Source organism: Lampris incognitus, chromosome 13, assembly GCF_029633865.1.
Source record: "Lampris incognitus isolate fLamInc1 chromosome 13, fLamInc1.hap2, whole genome shotgun sequence".
NCBI classification, from domain to species: domain Eukaryota; kingdom Metazoa; phylum Chordata; class Actinopteri; order Lampriformes; family Lampridae; genus Lampris; species Lampris incognitus.
This window is the reverse complement of record NC_079223.1, coordinates 6,257,798-6,273,737: the sequence shown is the minus strand read 5'-3', so window position 1 is coordinate 6,273,737 and position 15,940 is coordinate 6,257,798. Positions and strand designations below refer to the sequence as shown.

At 47.7% G+C, this 15,940-nt stretch overlaps 1 protein-coding gene across 1 annotated transcript in view; it reads left to right on the top strand.

Moving 5' to 3' along the window:
- Positions 1-15,940, top strand: part of wdr27 (WD repeat domain 27) — a 119,674-nt gene that overhangs the window by 40,849 nt on the left and 62,885 nt on the right. The window contains exons 21-22 of the mRNA XM_056292255.1: positions 1,401-1,522; positions 11,657-11,754. Of these exons, the coding sequence (XP_056148230.1) occupies positions 1,401-1,522; positions 11,657-11,754 (220 nt within the window). The remainder of the gene's footprint in view (positions 1-1,400; positions 1,523-11,656; positions 11,755-15,940) is intronic.

The following is a 15,940-nucleotide window of genomic DNA, read 5'->3' as shown; positions in this document are numbered from 1 at the left end:
GGCAAGATGCTTCAAAACAACACTGGCAACATCACCGCCTTGTCTGCAATTAAGGATTTTTTTCCCTCCTGTATCCTTTTAAACCTACATTCCATTCCATCCATTATCCAAGCCGCGTATCCTGCCCCCTGGGTCGCGGGGATGCTGGAGCCTATCCCTGCAGTCATTGGGCAGCAGGTGGGGAGACACCCTATACAGGCTGCCAGTCCATCACAGGGCCGACACACACACACACACATGTTCACACCACACCCACGTTCACACCTAGAGACAATTCAGTACGGCCGATTCACCTGACCTACATGTCTTTGGACTGTGGGAGGAAACCGGAGCCCCTGGAGGAAACCCACACAGACACGGGGAGAACATGCAAACTCCACACAGAGGACGACCCGGGACGACCCCCCAAGGTTGGACTGCCCCGGGGCTCGAACCCAGGACCTTCTTGCTGCGAGGCGACCGCGCTAACCACTGCGTCACCGTGCCGCCCAAAGTGAATCCAAATCTAAAGTTATCAAGCAACTGTCTGCAACTGTAATAACACACCCAAGGCAACCTGTCAGCAGGGAAACCCATTGCTTTCCAGGCCTTAACCTGCAGCCAAAATAACATGCCTTGTAATCATGCAAAATAGACTCGCCAGTGACGTTCATTTCTTGAAAAGAAAAGTTGCTTGATGATCTTTCATCTGGACAATTAAATATACATAGGTAGGTTTAGTTTTCGCAGTCACAGTCTATCATTCGCCCCATACTGGACACATGGCACCGGCTTGCCATCTACCGTTTAATATTTTTACTGGAGGACAAATCCACAAGCCTTGTTCCACGGTTTAGCCAAAGCTAACATGATGCCTCAGCAGCCTATCATAGTGAAGCTGAGTCGTTGTTTCAGACATTTTTACTGTTAAATTCCCTCTTAGTGTTTGCTTTGCTGTGCTGTGCTGTGGTGGAGTGACTCCTGCTGGTACTCACTTGTAGGCTGTTTTGCAGGAAGCAGCATGGTAGGAAATGACAGTCACCGACCATAAAAAACGACTGTAAAGTTTTAAAATGACCACTCAAATTCGCCATGATAGACTGCTTTTGCATCGTGTTAGCTTTGGCAGGAAGTGTCTTTTGCACTAAAGGAGGACGGTGGATTTGTATCCCTGGAGCCGCTTGGAACTGTAGATGGCAAGCTGGAGTTGTGTGTCCAGTACAAAGAAAAGAAGTGATGACTGTCAAAATTTAAAAAGTGTAAAATAGGGATAGACTCTGAACTATTCCTTTAATGTCTTAGGAACTCAAATATCTCATGCTGTTACACCTTTATCCATAACTGTCCTTCAGTTACTGAGGGATGCATGCAATATAAATAGTTCACCTAACTACCAACACTATTCTTAGCTGCTGTTTCAGACATTGTCCTGGTTTGTGGTTCTGATCGATCCATTCAGGTGTTTGACATGAACAAGGCCACAGTTGCTTCAAAATGCCTTGATGCCCACAGCAGAGCCGTCCATTGTATAACACAGAACAAGGTAAGCAGAAAAACTGTAATCTTTCTTGTGTAAATGTAGAAGAAACAAGCCCACTTTGATTGTGAGAGTACCATCTACTTTATATGATATTATTCAGTCAAAGTAATAGATTAGATTAGATTAGATTACAGTACATTACATCAGATTATTTTAGATGAGATGAGATGAGATTATTTTAGATTAGATTACATTACATTACATTAGATTATTTTAGATAAGATTAGATTGGATTGGATAAGATTACAATTGATTAGATTAGATTAGATTTAATTTTATTGCCACAGCCAGAGTACAAGTATTAAGACAATAAAATGCAGTTGGGAATCTAACCAGAAAGTGTGAAATAGTAAAGTGCAAGGTATAATGAATACGAGTGTACAGAGGGAATACGGAATGTCAATAAATATGAATATACAGTATGAAATGAATAATGTACCGTATGTATACAGTATTTAAATCTTTACAGGGTCGTCCGGGTAGCGTGACGGTCTATTCCGTTGCCTACCAACATGGGGATCGGCGGTTCGAATCCCCTTGTTACCTCTGGCTTGGTCGGGCGTCCCTACAGACACAATTGGCTGTGTCTGTGGGTGGGAAGCCGGATGTGGGTATGTGTCCTGGTCGCTGCACTAGCGCCTCCTCTTGTCGGTTGGGGTGTCTTTTCAGGGGGGGGGGGACTGGGGGGAATAGCGTGATCCTCCCACGTGCTACGTCCCCCTGGTGAAACTCCTCACTGTCAGGTGAAAAGAAGCGACTGGCGACTCCACATGTATCGGAGGAGACATGTGGTAGTCTGCAGCCCTCCCCGGATCAGCAGAGGGGGTGGAGCCGCGACTGGGACAGCTCGGAAAATAGGGTAATTGGCCAGATACAACTGGGGATAAAAAGGAGGGTAAAAAAATCTTTACAGTCGTGCAATTGTATATAAAAATAAGATAAAGCTATGGGAGTGGGAATGAGTAAATACAAACAGTAAGAATATAAACAGAGTATTATACAGTGTACAAATTATTATGCAGTGTATATACATTATAGTGTGCAAACTTTAGTGTGTCCAGTGTAACAGACAACAGATAGGCAGTGCAAAAAATATGCATATATATATAAATATGGTTTAAGAGTCCCCGGGTGGATTGGTTGGTGTTATGTCCTTAGTGAAGAGGGGGTGGGGGGCTAAGGCAGTGGACCAGAGTTCCGCAAGGTAACAGCGACAGGGAAGAAGCTGTTTCTGAGCCTGCTGATGCAGGAGAGGAGGCTGCTGTAAAGCCTTCTGGATGGGAGGAGTGTAAACAGCCTGTGGTTCGGCTGAGCGTTGTCCTTGATGAAGCCTCGCACCCTCTGCCAACAACAGGTGTGTTGGAGGTCCTCAATGGAGGGGAGCTGGGTGCCGATGATGTGCTGGGCAGTTTTCACCGACCATTGCAAGGCCTTCTGGTCATAGACAGAGCAGCTGCTGTACCACTCGTCTGTGGTACAACAGCTGTACCGCAGGTCTATTTTGGACTGCATAGACCCACCCCCTTCACTTTGAGTTTGAAACTTTTCCCTCAGGCCGTAGATTTAGAGTACCCCGATTCAAGTGCAATAGGAGTAGAAACTCCTTTGTTCCCTGTGCAATACCTCTGCTTAATCTGCACATTTAATTTAGCACATTAGAGATTGGTTTGTTGTATTATTGCGTTCTATATATTATGAACGGCGGCACGATGGCACAGGGTTAGCACGGTCGCCTCACAGCAAAAAGATTCTGGGTTCGAGCCCCAGGGTAATCCAACCTTGGGGGTCGTCCCAGGTCGTCCTTTGTGTGGAGTTTGCATGTTCTTCCCGTGTTTGCGTGGGTTTCCTCCAGGTGCTCTGGTTTCCTCCCACAGCCCAAAGATGTAGGTCAGGTGAATCATCCATACTACATTGCCCCTAGGTATGAATGTGTGTGTATGTCAGCCCTGTGGGATGGCCTGGCGGCCTGTCCAGGGTGTGTGCCTGCCTGCCGCCCAATGACTGCTGGGATAGATTCCAGCATCCCTCTAACCCTGAGAGCAGGATAAGCGGTTTGGATAATGGATGGATAGATTGTATGTATTGTATCTACAGGAAACATTTTTGTTTGATCTTGTGCACCTGACTGCAAGTCAAGTTTCCCATCTGGAATAATAAAGTGACTGAACTGAACTGATCTGAACCCTCAGATGCAGTTAGTGAGGGTGCTGTCAGTGGTACAGCAGTAAACGTTGGCCAGGATCCAGGGAGACAGGTGAGCTTTCTCAAGTCTCCTCAGGAAGAAAAGACACTGCTGCACTTTTTTGGTCAGGGCGGAGGAGTTGATACTCCAAGAGAGGTCCTTGGAGATGTGGACACCCAGGAACTTGAAGCCGGACACATGCTCTACCTTAGTCCCATTGATGTAAACGGGGGTGTGGTCGCAGCCTTTAGCTCTCCTGTAGTCCACGATGAACTCCTCGGTCTTCTCACTGTTGAGGGTCAGGTTGTTTTTGGTACACCACACAGTCAGGTGCTGGACCTTCTTCCTGTAGGCAAATTCGTTGTTGTTGCTGATCAGGCCTACCACCGCGGGGTCGTCTGATTATGGTATTGGATCCATGCACAGGAACGCACTATGACTAGTGTCATACATGTATGAAACCCTCTGATATTAAAGACAACGTAAAATGTCACTCAGAGCAAACCTTGCTCCCGTACTGTGATGCATTTCCAAGTAAAGCAGGACGACAGGGTGGGGCAAGCCATAGGGAGGGATGTGATTTGATGCTTCAGGATTTTATTGGATTCTGTAAAATATTTTATGATGTTAATGGTTGGAATGTTGCACTCGCCCACACAGACTTGGTGACGCAATCACCAAAACAGTTTTTGTGGAAGTTAACATGATTAGATTTTTTTTTTGGATTTCTTCCCCCTTTGTTCTCCTCAATTGTATCCAGCCCATTACCCCACTCTTCTGAGCCGTCCCAGTCGCTGCTCCACCCTCTCTGCTGATCCGGGGAATGGCTGTAGACTACCACATGCCTCCTCTCATACATGTGGCGTCACCAGCCGCTTCTTTTCACCTGACAGTGAGGAGTTTCACCAGGGGGATGTAGCGCGTGGGAGGATCACGCTATTCCGCCCAGTCCCCCTCCCCCCTCCGAACAGGCGCCCCGACCGACCAGAGGAGGCGCTAGTGCAGCAACCAGGACACATACTCACATCCGGCTTCCCACCCGCAGACATGGCCAATTGTGTCTGTAGGGACGCCCGACCAAGCCGGAGGTAACACGGGGATTAGAACTGTTGATCCTGATGTCGGTAGTCAATGGAATAGACCGCCACGCCACCCGGACGCCCGGACATTTCTCAGATTTGATCTTAAACCTGACAGGCTCCCTGTAAAGGTCAGGGTCCAGAGATGGTGCACACTCCATGTCAATGGGCAAATTTTGTTGAGAAGTGTTAGATAGCTTGGAGGCTTGCTTTTCTCTTTAACTGTGAAGGAGTATGACAACTTATATGTTTTGCATAGCATGGTTTGTAAAATGTCTAGGGAGGTTGGTTTTTCTTCCCTGTAAACCAAACTCAAATAATTTTGAGTTTGGTTGAAGGTGAACTCTGCATGAGAGAGTCTCAGAAGTAGGGCTGGAGGTTTCAAACTAAATGGAATATCTCCATGATCAGGTGTAACTGCACTGATAACCATGATTTAAAGTGGCACAAGGTAACAATTTTGATTCAGCCATCATTAAATCAATTTTGGTTGGGTGGTGTGGTTGCTATGGGAGACTGACACAAACGCCATTCTTTTCACTTGCATTTTGTCTGCCACGGGGCACAAAACACAAGGAAATATAGCATTTGCATTATGGTACACATATAAGTATAGCAATTTGACTTTACCTCATCTGTGACCATAGCTCCTCTTCTTCCAGAAAAGAACAAAGAAAACTCTGGTTGATGTTATGACAGTTGAGTTAAAACACATCCAAAAAGTTACCTGGTGCCACTTTAACCCTGTGGGAAAAGTCCATTATCAGTAATAGTTGATACAAGTATCGCCACGCTGCAGAGAAAAGAAGAAGGTATTTTCATGATGGAACTTAAATGTCCTAATGACATAATGAATGTCAGCCTTAGAGATAGGGTGAGGAGCTCAGACATCCGTAGGGAGCTCGGAGTAGAGCTGCTGCTCTACTGCTCTCAAGCCAGTTGAGGTGGTTCGGGCATCTGATTAGGATGCCTCCTGGGCGCCTTCCTTTGCAGGTTTATCGGGCACAGCCAACTGGGAGGAGACCCCGGGGTAGACCCAGAACTCGCTGGAGGGACTACATGTCCAGTCTGGCCTGGGAACACCTTGGGATCCCCCAGGAGGAGAGGGGGAGGTGTTGCTGGGGAGAGGGACGTCTGGAGTGCCCTACTTAGCTTGCTGCCACCGCGACCCTACCCCGGAGAAGTGGCTGAAGATGAGATGAGATGAGATGAACTTGAATGTCTAGTAGGGGTGGGACGATACTGGATCAAATCCGAATCGTTCGATACGGTCTTCATGGTTCGAGACGCTCCCCATTCCACGAGATCGTGTGTTATTAACACTAGAATGACCGGGATTTCACTCCTACCTAAAACGACCTTGGGTGGTCAAAATGACCGCCGGTTTTTGAACTCTATATTCTGTCAAGATAAATACCCAATTGAGATATTAATGCATTGCATATGTTAGTATGTCTGTTAGGAAACGACAGGCACCAAAATTAAAATGTTAACAACTTTAATACTGTAGCAAATTCAGGAGGCAGCTGGGAATCCATCACAGCTGGGACACGAACCCGGGTCGCCCACACCACGGGCGACTGCACTAACCCCAATCGACTAAAGGGCGTTGTGAAGGAAATGACGGGAACAACACACACCAGAAATAGTGACATGACGTATACGATGACGCACAAATTACGTGCGGTCAAAATGACCGCACGTAATTGGTCATTTTAGGTAGACCTTATCATAACTTTTTTTGTGCAGTCGATCTAAATCTAATTTTAATGCAAATATATGCAGTTTTAGGAGCATTCAGGGAGCGGCAGGTTTGTATCTTTTTTCCCACAAACTTCGAAAATCCAAAACAGTCAAAATGACCGCCTTGGTCATTCCAGTAGTTTTTAAAGTTTTAAAGTAAAGCAGTTGTGTTACACAACAAGAAAAGATGGCACAAAATGTTTTTAGAACTTTTGCACTTCCATTACATTTGAATACATGCCTCGATCATGCCAAAATGTTGGGCCCAATTCTTAAAAGAAATGAAAAGTAGAGAACTGCAGTGGTGTTTTGTCTCTTGCCCACCAAGGCGTCCACTGTACTGTACCGTCCTGAATCCAAACCGTGAGCCCTGAATCGTGAGACGTGTCGAACCATGAGCTCTGTGAATCGTCCCACCCCTAAATACATCTTAAAGGCCGTATTGATTCATTAAGCCATTCAAAATCCCAGTTTGGAGCATTTTGAGGATTAGCCCATGAACTGTTTAAAACTTATAAAGCAAATAAATAAAATAAAGCAACCCTAACTATAAGAAAGTAATTACTGACATTTGGTTTTGCAGGAAATAGTCATTTGAAGTCCTGTTGGGGTGCACCAGTATTTCGGATGTCTTGGTATTGGGCGAAATAAGATCTTTTGGTTACTGAGCAATGCAATTACAGTGGAAAAATGTCTGCCCGATAATTAATAACATATGTACAGATGTTTTAGGCCTTCACAGTAGTGCTGTTAAAAGTCACTGCTATGTTGTTTCTGCGCTCCCCCCTGCATAGCGCTTAACCTTTGTCAAATCCCTTGCAGTCGCCCCTGCACCGCCAGTGAATGACTGCCTGCTAACTTCACTTTACTGCCCTGTCAGCAGTGTGGGCTTGTACATCGTTTCTGATAAGCTTAATAAAGTAGGTGCTTGTAATCACATTCAGCTGAAATACCAGGAACGGGTATATTGCCAAAGACCTTCTGGGCTACATGTTGAATTTACCACCCCTGAAAACGTGATGCCTAGATCAGTATGCCGGGGACAACAATGCAACGTGGAGTATGTAGATAAAGCGTCTCAAACCTGTGAAGGTTCTGACTCCGTTGTTGGCTGCCCCTGAAAAATGCTTAGAAGTCCTTTAGAATAATGTGTTTGGAAGAAGGTGAGTGATCCATGTCGCCGTTGTAGTCTAGGTAGGAAGTTTGCCGTTGGCTGAGATGTTGTATTTGAAATTGGTGTCAGCCAAGAGTGGTTATGGCGGTGCATTCCTGTGTCACAGTTCACAGCATATAAATTCACCACTATCGCAGCGCTGGATAGAGCGTTGTCCAGAGAGTTGTCCAGGAGTAATGAAATATTGCAACTGCAATTGATGTCTATCTCCGACGAGTGGAAAAGAACATCTTCACAGGTCAGCGTTGCAGTTCCCTTATCTTACGTATTGAATCTGGATTGAGAACTTTGTCGACTCAGGAGACCGGCGATACGACAGTTACGCAGGTGTGGAAATACCGCATCCACCTCGGAGTGTAGCAAATGAGACACCATGTTCTTTCTTCAGCGTTTCAAGATATTAACCAGGCGAAGATATTAGTCACACTGTTGGAATGAGTTATCATGAAAATGAGGTGGGGGGAAATGTGGGACGAGCTATTTGGCACAGAGCGGGGGTTAGGGGAAATAATAAATAGAGAAAAGGGGGAGGGAGAAAAAGAAAAGAACCCTACACACTGTGACTTATGAGCGTCTTCCCCTTCATCACTCTTAGCCCCGTGCATACCTCTAAACTGCAATTCAACCTCTGTCCAGCAAAAAACGTAGCAGGAGAAAACTTCAGACCCAGAGATGAGGAACAATAAGTCCTTGTTCAGCAGTAAGATCTTAATGATAGTGCTGCTGTTACCCCCATGGAGTCACGTGTTAAGAGTCATTCCAAGTTATCCCACTTTTCACAAAGCTGCTTCGCCAACCCCCCGGTATTAAATGCAAGAAGCCTTGGTGATATATGTAATCACTCACTCACCCACTAAGGACATAAAATAACACACTGTAGTTAAATAAGTCAGACAAGATAATATGATGTTGGTCGGGGCTAGCCACACTAGAAAGCCAAAAAGAAAAAGTTCAGCAGCTCTCACTGTGATAAATCCCGCTGGAAAACTGTCAGGTTCTCAGCTCCTGGACGGCCCGGCTGTGCCTCGCAGTGGTAGAAATGTTACATAAGGCATCGACGAACAGCGGCTTTGTGATGAGCCCTTCCGCATCAGTGAAAATGGAGGCAGGTTTCAGGGGACCAGTTAGCTGTTGCTGTCAACACGTTTGGTGTTATTACTTGCGCAGGGGTTGGCGGGTCACTTGCCAACACATTTATTGCTTCATTTACCAAAGGTTTTTGTTGTGCCGGCCCTTCTTACCATGTCACCAAAGTTAATTTTGGTATACATTTCTTAACCGCCCCTTTTTTTCTCCCCCCAATTATGTCTGGCCAATTACCCCACTCTTCTGAGCCGTCCCGGTCGCTGCTCCACCCCCTCTGCCAGTCCGGGGAGGGCTGCAGACTACCACGTGCCTCCTCCCATACATGTGGAGTCGCCAGCCGCTTCTTTTCACCTGACAGTGAGGAGTTTCACCAGGGGGACGTAGCATGTAGGAGGATCACGCTATTCCCCCCAGTTCCCTCTCCCCCCCCAAACAGGCGCCCTGACCGTCCAGAGGAGGCGCTAGTGCAGCGACCAGGACACATACCCACATCTGGCTTCCCATCCGCGGACGCGGCCAATTGTGTCTGTAGGGACGCCCGACCAAGCCGGAGGTAACACGGGGATTCGAACTGGCGATTCCCGTGTTGGTAGGCAACATAATAGATGGCCACGCCACCCGGACGCCCCTAATTTTGATATTGTTACATGATTGTAAGAGATGTGCAAATTAAGTAAATGGCTTGGGGAGAAAAAGCGCTTGTATTACGGCGCTCACCAAGCAAGACCTCCCCATCAGTTGTTCTGACGGGTTTGTAATCTGACTTTACTGTCACACTGCTGGTTGACTAAAACATAAAGCAAGAGCGGTTCGTTATTTCATAGACAAATCACATCATGTCCATATCTGAGGAGCTCAATGCTCAATGGGGCAGATATGAAGGAGCTACTTGTTGAAACACTGTGGTATGGGAACTTAGATGATTTGAACGGGTCGCGGCAAAGGAATCTCATTACGCCACTGGCAGACAGACTGAACCAGAGACTAGGCCCATAGAGTGAAGAATTGGCTTACGCTGGCATCAAGAGGTAGTGCGAAGCCCATCTCCCATCCCAGTCTTGGAGGGTCTACTCTTTGTCAGATGCTAGCATTACATAAGGGATCTACGAGTGTTATGTAAGACACAAATCTCTTTTGGGAGGGTGAAAGTGTTGGTTTGTGGTGGGTTTGTGGTGTGAATAGACAAGGCCATGGGGAATATATATATATATATATATATATATATATATATATATATATATATATATATATATATATATATATATGTAAAATCCAAACTATATCCAAATGTTTCCATGACAGACAGGCGGGACAAACCATCAACAGTATCATTCATCTAGTGTTTGGATGTAAATCCCTGGTGCACCAGGATTAAGACTGACATGGGATATGTAGGGGGAATATTCCAGAATCAATGATGGCGCTTGCGTAATCACATTCCATGATGCACGCTGGGTTTGTGCAGCTTTACTCCTGTAGATGTGTATTGGTCCAATATGGGCCCAATTAGCTGGTGCCTAACAACTGGATATCTCCATATGGAAACACGTCTTCCACAAATGCATATATGTCCAATTATTTACATAATTTTAAGGATATGCACACTATTTCATTTGCTCAAGAGTTATGAAATGAATTTGATAAGTTGCAGTTTCGTCTGTAGAGTGTGGTTTCTTCAGTAGTATGTTATCCTGGGCAATAGTGTAACTCTGAGACCAGTAAATCATTGTTATTTATTTTTTGAAAATCTCCTTTTACATTTTATATTTTCAAGGAATTTCAGACAAATCCTACGAATGCTTATGTAACTCCAATTTGAACACATAACCACGCACGGAGCGAGGTGAAGCTACGCTGAGAGGGGAAGGACGTACTCGGTGACCCTTCGGTATACTAAGGAGGGGTCCCGCACGGACACGTTGACCTGTTGAGTACAGGTTTTCCTACATCATCGAGAGGCAGCATGGATTAACTGTGTACACCACACCTAGCGTCATAGAGTAAACGCATTAACTACACAGGGCGCATTCAACTGGGATGCTCTCTCCCACACAACCAACTCGCCGTCGTCCCAAAGGTCACCACCATCGGTCACGCCAGCCTATTGTGTTCTTCACATTGTGGACTGCCTGCGGCATGTTGACTCAGCTTGGCCATTGCGTCAATGTGGGGTCCTCTTCTTGGACGCCTCAGGGTTCTGGGTGCCTCGGGTTAATGCCTGAGGATCACGGGGATTGCCCCTGTCTGGAGACGCCACATGTAATGTTACTCTCCCCCTCCTGTTTACTTTCAACCTCATCCCATCCCCGGGCCAGCGAAACATCAGGGGCTACCGCATGTGAAGTAGTTTTCCTACTTCAACTTTCCGTCCTCTCCTCAGCAGAGATCACCTGGAAATCGTCAGAGCGGAGCACTTCTCGGAAAATGGAACTGGAAATGCCCTCTCAGACCCATATTCCCACACTCTGAATGGAAAGCTAAAAAAAAAAGAGAAGTGCACCCCTCAGTCCCAGCCCCCCCACCTCCACACATGCACATTCCACTGCTTCATCCGATAATTTGGTGTGAGCGTCAAAGATGGAGTTGATGAGTAGATGTGGAGCATGAGGCTGTTCAGCAGTGTGTGTTTGTGCGTTGGCAGTCAGCTTGGGCCAGTAGAGTACTGCCAAATGTTTTGCCGGTCCGTACTCGGAGGCCAGTCTCTTACCAGCATTCACCCCCTCTGTATACTCAGACGACCGTGTGTCATTACATCAAAACGACAATGTACGGTACGGATGTTTGGTATTATTATGTGCTATGATAAACTGATTTACACGCTTTGTGAGTCAAATGTGCTTACGTAGTATTTCCGGTGCCCGTGTATTCCACAGGGTTCCATATTCACCACACAAGCTCCAGACGCCTACAACCTCTTCCTCACCAGTGCAGTCACGGACGGTGTCAAGCTTTGGGACTGCCGTACCCTTAGGTCAGTTAACTACCTACCTCTCTTCCCCTAGCCCAGTTTTACCCACTAACTTGTGAAATTAGAAAATATGTACCGAATGTTATGTTTTTACGTAGCTGCATAGCGACGTGATAAGGGATGGTGACCGGTATGTTCCTGAATCCTTGGGGAGCGCAAATGAAGGCTATCCTTGAAGAACCGTGCCTTCCTTTATGTGCTTCAGTATTCTGAGGGAGAGTCCTTCAGAATACTACCCGATTAACCTGATACCCTGAGACACGGTTTCGTCTCACTCAAGGGAATGAAGTGGTTTCAGCTTTGTTGGCTGAAATACAATACAGACATTATGGCCGAGTGGCATATGACATGTGACGTAGGTGCTGCAAAATGTTCGTTGTTTGTGTTGGTGTTGTAAGTTTGTGCTACGTCTCAGTCAGAAACATACGTTACATACATTTCTATAATTTGTTTTTCATATTGACAGACTAAAATAGGTGTGAATGTGTGCGTGTGTCAGCCCTGTGTGATGGCCTGGCGGCCTGTCCAGGGTGTCTCCCCGCCTGCCGCCCAATGACTGCCGGGATAGGCTACAGCATCCCCGCGACCCTGAGAGCAGGATGAGCAGTTTGGCTAATGGATGGATGAATATTGAAAGAATCTTTCTGCTCAGGATGCCTCCTGGGCGCCTTCCTTTGGAGGTTTTCCGGGCACGTCCAACTGGGAGGAGACCCCGGGGTAGACCCAGAACTCGCTGGAGGGACTACATGTCCAATCTGGCCTGGGGCAAACCTTGGGATCCCCCAGGAGGAGTTGTAGGGCGTTGCTGGCGTGAGGGATGTCTGCAGTGCCTTGCTTAGCTTGCTGCCACCACGACCCGACCCCTGAAAAGCGGCTGAAGATGAGATGAGATGAGATGAGATAGAGCACTTTGCATATAAAATCCTTAATAAATCCTTCATAGGGAGGAGCGCTGGTTTGAATGGGGAGTTAAAGAAGCCATCTATGTGAAGAGGGAACGACCATCCCTGAATCCGGGGGGGGGGGGGGCTAAGAGTTCATCTGTCACCGTCTCACTGTGCTGTGATCGTAAACATTCCCCAGTCCTCTGTGAATAGTACACATGGCCAATGTAAGGGGCCCAGACACACCAAACCGACCAGCGGCGACGAAGGCCGACTGTTGTGTCGCCTCACGTCGCCTGCCCTCTGGGCCAAAAAGCAGCACTTGACACACCGCAAAGACTACAGCCAACAGCCAGCTAGCATGTATGTTCTGCACCCATTTGCTAAGCTGAACAGCCAATCAGAGTGATCTCTCTCACTGACGGGCTCCGCCCATTCAACATGCCGAATCGGTCGAAAAGCTGCCGACAGGGGCCCGACTAGTGCCGACGGAGCGGGACACGGCGCAAAAACTAGACAGACGCTCGCTGACGGCCCACCATTGGTGTGTCCGGGCCCTAACTCTAGTTAATGGTCACGGTAATTTGCATATGAAGCCGATCGTTGGTTCGGGTCGTTATGCCCCTGTGTTGTTTGTAAGGGCGGGGACACCTGCTGTCAGCTGAGACTGAGGAGGTCACTTAGACGATGAGGAGAAACGTCTCCCGGTCAGCGCTGTGTCCAGATGAGCTGATTCGCCTCTCTGACTGACAGCTGCACGAAGAGGGAAACGCAGGAATTACCTGAATAAAGTACACAAATGATTCCTAAATGGGATGCTCTCATGCAAGTCCAGGAGCATCCATTTAATTTCTAATTAATTTAACACACCTCGTACGCACAGTTGATTGGAGAGATCGTCTCTGCCGGTGTCTCGGTGGAACTCTACCAGCATCAGACGCTCCCCACTTCCCTCCTGTTTCTTCATATCTCCTTCTTCTCGTTTCCGCGGGATGCACAGTAGTTCCATCACAACTCTCCACGCAAACGCTCAACTAAGCTGAACTTGAGACGCCTGCAACACCGGCAGGGAAAACAGTTGAACCCATGACCTCAGATTCCAGCCCGAAACCCTTGCTTCAAATAGACGCACAGAAGGTCGGTTGTGGTGCGGAGCTTCAAGCTTTGGTTGCGTTTTCTTAACTACGGCCTGATTTTTGCTCTATGACCGTCTCGAAAAAGGCGAGGGTAATAATAGCAGGTTCTCCTTCATCTGTTGTCCTTTTCACTTCACGTTGTCGCCGCCCAGTTTTGCTACACACATCCATCATCCAAACCGCTTATCCTGCTCAGGGTCGCGGGGATGCTGGAGCCTATCCCAGCAGTCACTGGGCGGCAGGTGGGGAGACACCCTGGACAGGCCGCCAGGCCATCACAGGGCCCACACACACACACACACACACACACACACCTAGGGACAGTTTAGTACGGCCGATTCACCTGAACCACATGTGTTTGGACTGTGGGAGGAAACCGGAGCTCCCGGAGGAAACCCACGCAGACACGGGGAGACCATGCAAACTCCACACAGAGGACGACCCGGGACGACCTCCAAGCTTGGACTACCCCGGGGCTCGGACCCAAGACCTTCTTTCTATGAGGCGACCGCGCTAACCACTGCGCCACCGTGCCGCCCCATTTTGTGCTGTTACATTCAGAGTGCTTATGGAGTGAGGTCTGCTAAAGTACCACGAGACCATGGGGACATGTTTAAATATACTCTTCTGGCCTGCAAACAGTGTTTGATGGGTTAAATTATTCGTTTAATGGCGGAGATAGGGTCGCACCAGTCATTTGTAAATCCAGGGGTGTGGTTTTGTATTTAAGTGATGGGGACATGTCACTCTCCTACGCACAGGGTTGGACGTGAAGTTGCACTAGTCAAACCTCCGCCTCGGCAGGAAGTGAGCGGCGTTTACAGGATCCTGCCACTCCAGCCAGCGTTGCTTTTCAAAGCAGAGCCACATAGAGGAAATCAAACAGGTCAAGAAGGAGCTCATATCCGGTATCTTTGACAAAATGCAAAGGGACGACACTTTCAAAAAGGACATACAGCAGGTGTCCAGGTAGCCTGGCGGTCTATTCCATTTCCTACCAACACGGGGACCGCCGGTTCGAATCCCCGTGTTATCTCCGGCTTGGTTGGGCATCCCTACAGACGCTATTGGCCGTGTCTACTGGTGGGAAGTCGGATGTGGGTATGTGTCCTGGTTGCTGCACTAGCGCCTCCTCTGGTCGGCTGGGCCGCATGTTTGGGGGGGGGGGATAGCGTGATCCTCCCACGTGCTACGTCCCCCTGGTGAAACTCCTCACTGTCAGGTGAAAAGAAGCGGCTGGCGACTCCACATGTATGGGAGGAGGCCTGTGGTAGTCTGCAGCCCTCCCCGGATCGGCAGAGGGGATGGAGCAGAGACCGGCATGGCTCGGAAGAGTGGGGTGATTGGCCGGGGTGCAATTACGGGGGAAAAAGGGGGATTCTTTGAAGAAATTACCCTCAATGAAAACTGAAAGAATATCAGAAAGGATTTTGTTACAGTTACACGTTTTCTCCCTTCTTTTTGTGCTCCGTTTTGCATTATTTTCATTGTCTTTATTAAATTGTTTAGTACGTTTTCCATATTTGTCGTGAGACAGCCAAAGACATTTGCTGCATCTCTGCATTTTATTTTTGCACGTTGGGCAAATACCGTTGTCAGTCACCCCCTAACATTCTCAAGTAATTCATGGATCATTTGCCCCCCTAAAAATCAGTTAAATAATTTTCACCAGACTGCTCCTTCCACCTTCTCGTGCCTAGCTTACGCGTGCCTTACCTTACAGTAGCCTTTATCAACCTGACAGGGATCTGTGCTGCTGGAGCCGCCATGTTTTCGGGAGGTATCCATGGCAACGCAACACGTGAAAGTGAGATGAAGCACAAAAAAAAAAACATCTGCAAAAAAAGTGTGCACTTTTTTTTCTCCCCAATTGTATCTGGCTAATTACCCCACTCTTCTGAGCCGTCCCGGTCTCTGCTCCACCCCCTCTGCCGATCCGGGGAGGGCTGCAGACTACCACATGCCTCCTCCCATACATGTGGAGTCGCCAGCCGCTTCTTTTCACCTGACAGTGAGGAGTTTCACCAGGGGGGATGTAGCGCGTGGGAGGATCACGCTATTCCCCCAGTACCACCCCCCCCCAAACAGGCGCCCTGACCTACCAGAGGAGGCGCTAGTGCAGCAACCAGGACACACACCCACATCCGGCTTCCCACCTGCAGACACGAC